Source organism: Lepidochelys kempii, chromosome 17 (assembly GCF_965140285.1).
Source record: "Lepidochelys kempii isolate rLepKem1 chromosome 17, rLepKem1.hap1, whole genome shotgun sequence".
Lineage (NCBI taxonomy): Eukaryota > Metazoa > Chordata > Testudines > Cheloniidae > Lepidochelys > Lepidochelys kempii.
The window spans coordinates 13313707-13326944 of NC_136396.1; the positions used below are offsets into that span (position 1 = coordinate 13313707).

At 39.6% G+C, this 13238-nt stretch overlaps 1 protein-coding gene across 6 annotated transcripts in view; it reads left to right on the forward strand.

Annotated features, from left to right (window-relative positions):
* LOC140899651 (S-adenosyl-L-methionine-dependent tRNA 4-demethylwyosine synthase TYW1) overlaps positions 1-6993 on the forward strand; it is a 121756-nt gene extending 114763 nt beyond the window's left edge. For all 6 annotated transcript variants that reach the window (XM_078849266.1, XM_073315486.2, XM_073315487.1 and 3 more), the window contains one exon: positions 5220-6993. In XM_078849266.1, the coding sequence (XP_078705392.1) occupies positions 5220-5441 (222 nt within the window). In that variant the 3' untranslated portion in view covers positions 5442-6993. The remainder of the gene's footprint in view (positions 1-5219) is intronic.
* The last annotated feature ends 6245 nt before the right edge of the window (positions 6994-13238 follow it).

Sequence of the window (13238 nt, forward strand, 5' to 3'; positions counted from 1 at the left end):
CTTTTATTTCTCTGCAATTATGCCTGTCTGATGGAATGTAGTATGTTGTACTACAAATTATATTATCTCAAACATAAATTCTTTATACATTAGTTACTAAAAATTGCTTATGCACTGCAGCAATTAACTGTTTTCCACATTTTAATCTGTTCTTTCCTTCAGGAATGTTCAGTTTTACATAATAAGCTACTCTATTTTCAGCATAAAGAAATTCAAGTGGAAATGGTATTCCAGTAGATAATGCCCTTTGAAATAATGTTAGATACACTTCCATTAGGGATAAATAAAAAACAAAGTAGTCAACATTAACTCATGATGTGCTGTCAGTATTGGCCTGAAATGACACACACTTCCCATCAACCTCTTCCCTCAGGCATGATCCAGAGTTCATCAATGGAAAGACTCCCATTCACTTCAGTGGGCTTTGGATTGGGCCCCCCATAGATGTTGCTGGGAAAAGATTAAGTGGGTTTTTGTGCACATTGAGGCAGGGTGGAGGGGAGTGGCTCCCTAGAGTAAGTACTGGAAGGTGCTCAGGCACTATGGTAATGAAGGTGGTGTAAATATGCCTGTATCAGATCTATGGTGTGGGCTAAGCATCCCTGAGATAGGAACCAGTAGAGCAGTCAAGCCTGAGGTGAATGTCTGACCTTACTGTTAATAAAGCCAAACCCAGAAAGGGGATGAGTTTTCACTCTTCAGTGACTTAATTTTAGAGCTGGTTGGAAAAGACAATCTCACATAGCCTGTGTGGTGGCTTTTGTTGTTGTTTGTTTGTTTTTTTAACTGATCTAACAAAAAAAAGTAGTCCCTTGTTCCTGTATTTATTACCTTAACAGACTAACTAGGTAGTGAAAAATATAATAAAAATCCCAACTGTATTGGCCTTTGAAATAACACTAGTTTTTAGCATTATCGTTCCATTGTTTGTGTGAACTTTGAAATACTATAGAAAGTCTTAAATCTTTTGCTAGCTGGAGAATGTTCATAAAATTGTTGAACTCCAATCAGTAAATCTGTGTGGACAACTGAAGAAGTCATTGTCCCGCTCCCCGCAAAGTTTATTTGATTTTTATTGCCTTGGAGGAAAGTCAATCCATGTTCCACTGTGCTTAAAGATGACTTTTTCATATCCATGTGTTGTTGCCATTGCACCACAGCATTAAAAATATTAAATATTTCTTCTGTTTTTGTAACAAAATACCATAGAATCTTAGCTTGATTGTTGCTAAGGGAGTTGGATGATGATGATGATGATTATGAAAGCCTGTAAAGGACCCCAATCGGGATTAAGGGCCCCATTGTGCCACATGGTATACATCCACATGAGATGATGTAGCTGAATTGCTTAAAATCTAATTTAGACACCACAAGAGTTGAGCGTTCATCACAAAAACTATAAGTAACTAGAACGGCCTGCATCTTTGACTAGACTTTTTGGGCTGTCTAGCTCTAGTTCAGAGTGGGAATGATGACATTTGGTATGGGTCCGGAAGGGAAGGTGTCCTTGGGAAAAGATTTAGCCTGGGTTTCCTGGGATGTTGTTTTGGAATTTCCTTTGTGTAATAAAACCCGGAAAGGGTGAATTTTTGATATTATGATGAGTGCCTGTCTTTTGCTTGGAGCTGGGTGGGAACTCTCCCAACTCACATTGACCTTGACTGGGTAAGTTGCTTCCTTTCACTGTGCCTTGGGTTGCCCAATTAAAAATGACTCCTTATTCTTACGTGCCTTTTTAAGCACTTTACATACTTTTCATGCATGGATCTGCAAGCATTATTGTTGCATTTGGAATTCTACACTGGTTTCCCTGCTATAATTCAGGTCTTATTTGTTTATTGCACACTCCCTTTGTTGCACTATCAAGTTTTTGTTGTTTGACCCCAGTTTATTTGGGCTTCAATAAGGGCTTGGTTTTAGGTTCTCACTTGGTTTGTTTTGCATATATATGATCCTATTGAGTAATTGCATTTGATCCCATGGTTCCCAGTGCCATTTGTATGTAAAAAATGCTCAAATAGACCTTTCAGAGCCTGCATATCAGATAAAGCAGATTGACACTTTGCATAATTGCATTCGGTCATGAATATCTTCTGATTTTCTTAAGGAGATTGTGCGGGTTAACATTTTCTTCAGGAATCTGACAGCTCACGTTGCATAACTTTTAAGAATTCTGCCCCCTTGTTACAAAAATAGCCCGTTGGACACTAGTGCTGGACATACCATTTTAGATCCCCCAATTATTCTAGTATGCTTTGACAAAGATGAGTGTAGTCTTAGTTGGACAGTTAGAGCAATGAAATAGAACACTATTGTGGTCTGAGAAAAGTAAGTAGTTATTTAAAAAAAAAAAAAGCTAATTTTTCTCCAAAGCTCATTTTAAAGTCTCATCTCTGTAAGAGACCACTTTCCCCAACTAAATTGGACAGCAGTGGAGTTCTGTATCTGTAGCAGCTGCTGTGCACTGTGAAGAAGACTACTTGAATGCTAGCCCATTCGGGAATTTAATTTCTTTGTAATCCACACATTCATGTTCTACTGAGTGCGGGTGAAACTGAATCACTATTGATTAGCTTGTCAGTGCAGATATGGGTTCGATGGTAGTTCTGTTCATCCTTCAGATAATACACAAAATTGCCATATTGTTTCCAATTTAATAATCTAGCTTGTACAGTAGACTGCTGTCTGGACTGTTGCTGTAGTTTTTAATCTATATCTTTGTTTCATCTTGACTTGATGACTTATGGTAATAGCAGTTTTTCTTATTGTGGGAGTGGGTACAAAGTTTGTCAGCTGCTGAATGCAGTTAAAAAATTTATTGCAAAGTCGTCGTCCCATCCCCCCCCAAGGTAAGAGCACCTCATTTGTTTGCAAGAAAGTAGGCTTGTTGAACTATTCATTTGCTGATTTAGTTTCAGGTTTTAACAATTTTATTTGATCTTTGATCACCATCCACTAGGTTGCCCTTTATCTTTGCTTCTTTAAATTTCTTTGATCCATTCCATATCTATGGAGTTCCTTGTGTAGTTATGAAAATTAATTCACTGTGCGTTAAACAGTTCACTTTCACTGTATCACATGCTTAAGGCTGCAATGACCATCCATTTTTTGGTTTTCTCTCTTTAAATATTGCGTGTGCATTGTATGCCAACATTTGTTGGCATCCTTATACATTTTATGAACTTTCTGAAATGTCTTTTGTTCTAGGGATTCAAAGCTCTTTTAAGTCATTTAATAAGCCTCTCTCATTCCCATGAGGATGGGGGAGCATGATAGCTAGTTGACTGATTAGGGAGTAAGGGACAAAGAAGTTAACTGACTTGCCCAAAGTCACAAGAGTCAAAGTGAGCTACAAATAGAATACAAAAGTCCCGATTCCCATTCTCCAGCTCTAGCTACTGAGCACCACTGCATCTGGAGGTCTCAGCCAAGAGAAGTGCCCCATTGTGGTAGGAGCGTAGGACATGAGAAGAGAGTCCCTGTGCTGCAGAGCTTTTAGTCTGAGTAGACGAGAGACAGAGGGTGCAAGGGAGCAACAAAGGTAAGGTGAAGTGGCTTGCCCAGTGTCAGGGACAACAATGGATGTAGAGCCCAGCTCTCCTCTCACCGGGAGCACTACCCTATCCACTAGACCACACTGCCTTTTAGGCAAAAACATCTCTTTAAATTGCAAGTTGCTTTATTGCAAGCTGTATGTAGAACAATAGATACATCGTCTAGTTTGAACACTGCCTTCGTATCATCACATATTTAGAGCAAACATTGAATAAAAAGTATTTGACAATGAAATCATTGCCTGCAATTATGACTCTGCATTTTCCTGTTCTTGGCTAAGAGAACTAAGCTGAGGAATCTTCAGACAAGCCATCTTCATAACTATTAGATGGCCAGCAATATAGTAACAGGAGCAAAGTTTTATTTCAAATGTTGCTGATGTTAGCTTTTTTTTTCCCCCTACTTGAAAAGCTTTTAGCTCTTGGGCATCAAGTCAGATGCCATTTAAATGCATAACATTCAATTTTTAAAACCCCCTCCCCCTCTGTGCCAGAACATTCTCAGTCTTTCTTGGATGGAGCGTGTAATAGGCACTTACTTAGCACCGACAACGCCTAATTGAGGATTCAGTCAAGGCTGTTGCTAAATTAGCAGAGCTGGCTTATTAGACAAATGCAGTATAGACTTGTCAAAATGAGCAATTCTTAAAATTCCCATTGCATAAAAGGAGAATTCATGTAATTAAGCTTCTCTTCCTTTTTCTGTTCCCCAGACCCTGTCCTCTTATTCTTGAAGAGTAATTCAAACCTGTTTCCTACAAAGGCACACCTGTATTATTTACCCGATTTCGTTTCACTCGGTGGTTGCTAATGTCCTCTAGCCGGTATTACAGCATGCTTATGTAACCCACTGATGAGAGTGTGTTACAAGTCCTCATCCATGCTGATCTGCAGAGGATATGAGTTGTTAAAGCCCTCAGCTACAGGGTTTTGGCTATTTAGCTGAACGGGGAGCATCTCTTGCTTTTAGCTCTGGAGGAACCCGTTGTAATCCCAGTGTGTCAGTCAAGATGATGGCTGTTACACAGGTCGATCACTGTCATGGGACAAGATCCTCAAAACAGGGATACCCCACTAACATTTTGTAACACACAAGGCTGAGACAGAGTTTTTCCAGCACCTGAAACCATATTCTTCAGATAAGAATGAACGCTCGGGTGAATGCTGAGATGGCTGCGAAATAGGCTGTCGAGTGTAGCCAAAGAGGATAGGATGAGGTATTCCTTCCGAGGAGGCAGCACTGAGTGTTAACAGGATCAGAAGGACATTCACTTTTGACATGCAGGTAATGCATCCAAGAAATTAAGTCTATATGCCGGTAGAGAACACTCAATTTTGACTAGATCCTTAAGAAAACGGACTGTTCCACATCTGTGTGCATTTTGTTAAGCTTCAAGATGTGAACTGGAAAAAGTGGATTCCCATTGATGGTGAACAATACGCAGTCTGTATGGCTTTTCACATTCAGTCATTATCATGTCTTAATTTTTAGATGGCTTCTTTTCCCAGGGAGAAATGCTGTGTCTAGAGAATAAGAATGCTGCAGTTCGACCCAATTTAAAATGTAGCTATGAATTCATCAGCTTGGCTAAGCATATAGTCAAGTTTTTTTTGGTACTCTTTATTGCTCCCAGATATGACAATATTCTTTTTTCCCCTTTCTAGTTCAAGATCGGTGGAGAATGGTGCACGTGGATCAATTATGACCGTTTTCAGGAGCTGGTCCAGGAGTATGAAGAAAGCAGGGGATCAAAGACCTTCACCGCAGCAGATTACATCGCCAAAACACCACACTGGGCAGTGTTTGGCTCCAGAGAGAGGGGCTTTGATCCTTTGGACACTAGATTTCAGCGAAAGAACAAAACAAAGGACATCTCGGGGTGTTGATATCACTAACCTGATTGATAGATAGAGCTATTATTTGGTTTTCTTACTTATATAGCATAACCTTCATACAGAATATTTGCATGAAGCCCTAACCCTTGACAGCAACAAGAAGGCAAAAGCCCTTCATAATCTCTTCCTTTCTGTTCCTTCTAGCTCTGCGAATTAAAATATCAGACACTTTTTAATCTAGTACAAATGATCCATATAAACAATTTGCTATAATTGGCATGGTGCCATGTACATTTTATTCTAAGCGTATAGACCTTGCAATTAGAGAGTAACTGTGACCCACACAATTTAGTGTTACAGCTTTTATTATTTTGTTGCTGGCCTTTTTGGAGTGGAGAGAGCTGGTGTCTGTTTGCTTCCTGTTTCAACATTTAAATGTTCTGTTTCAATAACAACGATAGGGAGGTTGAATTTTTCAGTGTAACTGTCCCCCTCGTCTGGTTGTCTGAGGGCTTGAAACCTGGGAGCTCTGGTTTTAAAAGCCTGACCCATACCAGGACCCATACCCATGCCATTGGCAGCACCTAAGATTTATGAACATGTATGTCAATCACAAACACACGTTGCTATAAAGAAAAGACAAATAAATCTAGAGCCCGATCCAGCAAGGTGGAGAATATCCACTGAAGTCATAAAACACCTCTAATTATGCTGGTTGTGTCAAGCCTTTAAAACATGCCCAAGTGTCTTCCAACTTCATGGATTCTTATATTTAATATTTTCTAAATAGTTGTGCCTCCAAGCAAAATGAGTTCAGTTTTGTATGAACTCTTTTGGGCTGAATCGTGCTCATCAGATTTGTGCACAATGTCCTACTGATTGCGAGTTTTGAGTGAGGTAGGCTATCAGTATTTGATTTTTTTGAGTAAGCAGCAGTGAATTTTAATTTGAATCCCTGACCAGTAGGAAAACCTAAATACATCAAGTCTTAATATCTAAAGAATCACTTCTGCCTTTGAACAGAAAGACTGAACAATCAACAATATTTTGAAACGACTAGGAATAAGGCACCAACAGAATCTCTCGAACCAGATCATTACTGGCAGTGTGTGTGTGTGTATGGGAGGGTGATGGTGGCTAATCTTCAAGCCTAAGTGCCAGTGTGTTTGATCAAAATTGTCAGTTGTGAATGAAGAGCAGTTTTGATTTTAAGCAGTACATTTATTCAGGAATGTTACTTGTTGTCTAAACCCTTCAACAGTTTCAGTTTTTGTGACAACTTCCGATTGTCATGGTAGAGCGTGGACTTTGGGGCTTGTTGTGAACTTCCTTACACCTGCGTAAATATACAGTAACAACGGTGAATTTGTCCAAGTTATAAGTGTAAAACTGGTGTAAGTAAAGTCTGAATCAGGTTTGGGATTTTTGTTCCAAGAAAACTGTTGTCTTTTATCACAGAAAAGTAAAGGTCAAACTGATGTGCGTCTTATAAATGTATCTGTCAGAGAGGCTGGGCCACAGATGGCTTTTTGTGATATTGTAAGAGATTAAAGTAACTGCTACTAGGAATTCACATTTCAATAAAGGTGTTTTTTGTTTACCATTGAGGAAATAATTGCTTTTGTAGCCCAACAGTTTGCACCATTCTGTTTATGAAATACGCTTGAGTGTGCTCCATGAAAACCCCGTGCAATGTCACTGTCTGCTCATGTACAAGTTACTAAGCCTCAGTGTGAAAATATCTGAGGTCAGATTCTCAGCTGGTGTAAATAGCTGGTGGAATAGCTCTGTGGAAGTATTGATGCTGTGTTGACTTAGACCAGCTGAGGATTGTGGGTTTATTTATAATCTCCATCTATATGGATCTTAGACTCCTGTTGCATATAATGATTATAGAATGGAGTTGTATTTTACTATTTTCCATTTACAGCAAACTTTAAGGACGAGTATAATTTGCTCGTGCAGGTTAAAAAAATACAATCTCAGGCATATTATAGCTATGTGTTAAAGAGAGCTATGCTTGCTGCCATGTTTTTAAGATATATGCATCTTTTAGATGTGTTCTCTCAGGGTTCCCAGAGAATGCCATAATGTATCTTGACTGAAACCGAACTACCTAACCTGGCTGTTTTATGAAGGTCGTTGCAATTTTTAATTTCTTTGTTACAGTAGCTGGTATTTTCAAAATTAGTTATATTCCTGCCTTATAGCTTGGACATGTTGGTATTCGTGGGATTGTAATTTTTTAAAAGTGCAATTCATAAACTGTAAAAGTAATTCAGAAAAGGCAGGAAATAAAGTACTTGACTTTTCAATGCAGTCTCTTGTGTGTGATTGTGCACCATTCACCATTTTTTCTATATGGGGACATGAACGAAACATTTAAAAAAAATTTTGTAATGGGAATTTAAATGTTTGAGCTTTTGGTTTGCTTTTAGAAAAAAGTGTGTGTGTGTGTGAGAGAGAGAGAGAGAGGTCTGAGCTAGTGTGAAGATGTCCTAATAGGTAATTTCTCCAGCTTTTTTTCTAAATGTTCAAGTTTGTTCTCATGCTATGGAGGTTAAAGGTGACAAATACAAACAGCCATGATTCTCTAGAGAGTGATTTCTAGTGGTTAGAACATTTTGCTCACTGTAATATTGGGTATAATAAAATTGATAGCTTTTGTGCATGGTTACAAAGTCAAAAGTAAGCATCCTTTTGTTATCCCCATACCGTCAACCACAAAGACAGCATGCTGGCCTTTAGACTATCTCTACTCTATTAATTGGAGACTGGAGTTCATCTATCTTTTGATACTAATATGCTAGGAATGTTGTTCAGTGAATTGTAAAGGAAAGATAATTAGATTTCATCGATCCCTTAAAGGTATTGGAAACTCATAATGTAATGCAGTTGGCATATTTGGTTAAGGTAATGGTCAGAAAGCCATAATCAAACGTGGATTTTTTTTCCTTTCACCATTCACCTCTGCAAAATACTTACCAAACCCTAGTGTGAAAAACAACTTCATGGTTCCAATTTTTCACTGTTTTTCCCAGTTAAAAAGTCTAGGGAGCAACGCTTTTCCTTTCTGCTCACTGATCTGGGCTTGGACTAGCTTACTGGCTCTGCAAACATTTTTAGTGCTCTCATCCAGGTGTTAGTGCAAGATATCACATCTTAAAAAATCACATCATTATGATTACTCACTTGTTTCCTTTCAACTACATTTTAGCAACTACTGTCTCAAGATGCCAATATTGGAAATTATTTTATACCATCTGCAAACTGAGATGCCCAGCTTTCCGTCATTAGAAGCTATTTTGTAAGAAAATTCACTTTTACTAGTAAAACTTGAGTTTTGCTGTTTCTGTCTCTTCCAAGTGAATAGGGCTTTTTAAAATAAGGATTACAGATCTCAAAATACAGATTACAAATCCCAAGAATTCAGAGGAGGCTGTGTTCTGGTTTTGCAAAACAAGAACCAGAACTGGTCTGGATAAATCCCCTTGGGTTTTTTCAACTCTAGAATGAGGTTTTTCTCATTGGCTGGAATGGCTGTTACATGCTAACGTACGATCTTCTGTCTGTCAAATCCTTAAGGTGTGGAGCTGTTTATACAGTGGAGGTCAGAAGTATTTCATTGCATCAAAGTGTGCAAATTTGCTTTGCCATAGTGAAAGTCATCTTGTATGTTATAGTAAGGAAGTGGGAAAGAAGTGATCTTACTCAGAAGTGCTCCACTGGATTTAAAATGAGAAATAACATGTTCCAATAGAAGTTGGCTTCCCTTGCAGTTTAGCTATCATCACACAGCATATTTGTTCGTGAAGAGCTGAAGTTTAAACAACATTGACATGCTACTGCTCCTCGGCACAGACATTACAGGAGGAATTACCCTCTGATGGAGATGTCTGTAGACTGAGACCTTGTCCAATCCTGTTACGTTTCATGGCAGCCTGAATGTCTTATTAGAAGTTCCTTCAAGGGTGGGACAGTGGGGTGAAAAACATATTTCTTTGAAATTAGGGATGTTTTGTGTGTTGCTAAGAAGCACCATAGTGTAAAGCCACTTCTAGTTTCCCGTGTAAATCAAATCAAGATAATTGCCAGAAATCTAATGCCCTGCATAGGTTCTATTAGATTAGTATTAGCACTTAGGCCTCAATACTGCAATTGACTGCTCATGCCTATTCGTGCAAATTGTAGAACTGGGGCCCATCTATGCACTATAATGTACTTACAATACTCCATTTAAGGCTTTCTGTGATGTAGCTGTTCTGGTTTCCTAGGGCCAGATACTCCAATCACTTCCAAACCTCACTGATGTTCCATGGAATTACACAGCTATAAATCAGCCCAGCATCTGGCCCCCTGGCTCTGAATCTACCCTAACCTCCCTGTTCAGACCATGCACTGCAGTATAGTTATTCAATTTCGCTTCCCCCTTGTATTTAATCATTGAAGGCTGAGAGTTGGATTTTACTGATGGGATGTGTGCTGCTGTTGACGGCTATGGTGATAATTAGGCAGTTAATGCTCTATAACATCTAAGTGCTGGATCATCCTTTCCCATGAAGCACTAAAGAGTCAGAAAATGCTCCCATGTGTTCTATCAGTCTCTCTAAGATTCTCTATTACTGTCGTATTTGAGCACCTCCCAATCTTTAATGTATTTCTCCTTAGAACACCCTTGTGAGGAAGGCAAGCACTGTTATCCCCATTCACACATCGGGAGCTGAGGCACAGAGAGGCTAAGTGATGTGCCCAAGGTCACATGTGGAGTCTGAAAGAGCAGAGACTTCAAGCTACATTGTTCCACTTCTAGGCTAGTGCCCACTGGCCCATCCTTCCTCTCTGTTCTGATCCCATCTTGTCAGAGGTCCCTCTCCCCACAAAAGCCCAGCTGCGCACCGCTCTTCTGTTGGGGTTAACTCGCATAAGAAGCACCATTGCGTAAGAGCTTGCTCGCTAACATCAGGAAAGTGTCATCACTGAGATTTCTTGAGGCGTAATTTGAATGCAGGCTCCTAATGCAGCAGCTAAGGTGCGATTCCAACTCCCCAACCCTCCTGAACGAAGTATTTTGACAAACCATTCACAATTTGTCAGAAAAGAATAGTTTAATCTTCAAAATAACGTGTGGCCTGGTCTTTAACTTGGGAGTGACCTAAATGCCCAGGAGTTGAACAGGCCTGTATTGCTTTGGAGCCTTTTTAAAAAATATTCAGCAAAACTTGAGGGAAGAGTTTCAATGACTGGTGTTGGTTACTGATTTGTAAATATAAATCTCTCGGCGCACAGTGAAAATTTGTTGTGATCGCTAGCAGGTGGCCACTTCAACTGGAAATGTACAAAGGTGTGGAGAGAAAAAAGAACGAAAAGTTCATTTTTCATTTAGTGGAAAACAGAATAGGGTTTAGTACTGAGTGCAGCTAAGGGCTCAATCCCAGCCTAAAATGCACAGACATAGTTCACATTGAAGTCACTGGAATTACAGCCATGTATGCAAAGGCATAACTGGAGCTGGAATATCTCACCTTGATTGTGGCAATGGTTAATGGCATGATCAAGGTACAATATTTTAGTTGCCTTAAGGAGCAAGGCTTTGGGATTACAGAGATGAGTGAAACGTGAAAACCTTGAAAATTAGGAACATTGAGCAAACTAAGGGCCAAACGCTGTTCACTTGAGTAGTTCCATTCACTTTTAGGACTATTCAAGTGAATAAAACTAGCTGGATTTTGTCTTGCAGTTATACCTGATTTACTTTAAGCACAATGCATGTCTTTCAATGCCCACATCCAAAACCAAATCCTCTTACACAGCTAGCTTTCAAGTGTAAAACTTAATATAAATTGCCATCCCGTGCTGTTCCTAAAATGTGCTAAAACTCAGACCCATGCAACCAGAATGGAGTGCTCTCCTAGGTTAATATATCTGAAGAAGATAGGCTAGATGTTGTTGTATTTGGATTCAGATATTTGGTACTTTGAAGTTTGTTAGTTTTGCTGGACATTTTTTTTTTTAATCGGACAAAGGTCCTTTGGTTCTGAACAATCAACGATAACATTTGATGCCGTCTCAGAAATTGCTTATTTTAAGGTAGATTTAAAATAGATCGCCTCTCGACAATACATTCACTTTGCTTGTGATTTACACCCTTTCTGTGCTAGGGCTGTCCTGCGACAGTATTCATCCAGCCTGCACAAGAAAAAAGTGTGATCTTTAGGGTTCTCAAACTCTATCCTTTCCCTTTTGACATAGATTTATAAAAGGGCCTGGTCGTGGGAGAATTCCCATAGGGCTCAGTGATCAGGCTCGGGCCCATCCTCTTCGGAGATTTTGATGTCACTTTTCCATAAGCGTTACTGAATAAGCTGCTAGTCAGGGAATGTCAAACTATTTTTTATATGTATCAGTTTGTAACAGAGCCTATTGTCTCAGCAATTGTGTGCCTTTATACTATTCAGAATAGATACACTATATCAAACTCCCACCCTCCCATACATTAAGGACATAAAAATGGCCACACTGGGTCACACCAGTAGTCCATCTAGCACAGTTTCCTGTCTTCTGACTTTTGGCTGGTGACAGATGGTTCAGAGGGAATGAACGGAACAGGGCAATGGATCCATTGATCCATCCCCTATTGTTCAGTCCGAGTCAGAGGTTTGGGGATGCCTAGAGCATGGGGTTGCATCCCTGACCATCTTGGCTAATAGCCATTGGTAGACCTATCCTCCTCAAACTTATCTAATTCTTTTTTGAACCCTTGCCCTTAACAACATCCCCTGACGATGAGTTCCGCAGGTTGACTGCGTTGTGTGAAGAAGTATTTCCTTAGGTATTTAAACCTGCTGCCTGTTACTGTTAGCAATGGTCACGTGTCCATTTAAAAGTCTGACTTAACAGCTCAGTCTTTTGTTTGTGGCCTGAAGCTCCCCAGACTTAGGATCTGGCACCACTACAAGGGGCAATGTCCAAAACCATGACTTTTCTTGCTGAGAGTACCCAGCTGCTTCTCCTGGAAAGTTCAACTCCAGGATCCAAAAGTAAGATGGATTTTAACCTCTGCATTGTCTTGGTAAGACCTTCTTAGTGAGCATGCAGTAAACTAAGTTAACCTATCCGGGATCATGAAGAGCTGGTATTTTGTGATATAGTGGTGCCATCGTTTTCTGCAGAATTTAAGCTTTCACTTAAAAAGGTCTTTCCCTGTACTTGGTGAGGAGGGAGGAGGACACACACCACGACACACACCTGAATCTAACACCAGTGCAGCACTATATTACTGAGATTGTGGTTAGCAATAATAGCTCTAGGAGGGTGAACTATCCCAATTCATCTCAGTGATAACTTTGAAGCTTCATGATGATCATCAAGGCTGACATTTCACAATTTTGTTCAATTGCTGATGTTCGTAGCTGCAACATCCAGCCACTGTAGAGTTATGGATAGGGATGGAGTAAAGAACCATCACTTTCATCCCTGACCCACTAAAGTTCATCTTTTCAAAGGATAGAAATAGCTTTTTCATAAAGAGCAAAATCATGATTAGAAACTTCCCCAGAACAGTTGCTCTCCATCAGCTCTGCCTTTACTTTGCTTCACCTGTGAATTATTTTGAATATTATATTTAGCATGATGCAATAAGGAGAAAATGAAAAGAGACATCTTCATTTAAATAAGGTGCTCTCTTTCATTTCATCCAGTGCAAACTGATTCATGAGCTGGCACAGAGTCGTGGCCCCTGAGTGAAAGTAACTGATGGCAAGTATGACCGGGTGTTTGTGCAAGTGACTTAATATGATGGAGCAAAGGAAATGAATATTGGGGAAAATATCAATAAAAATGACACACATT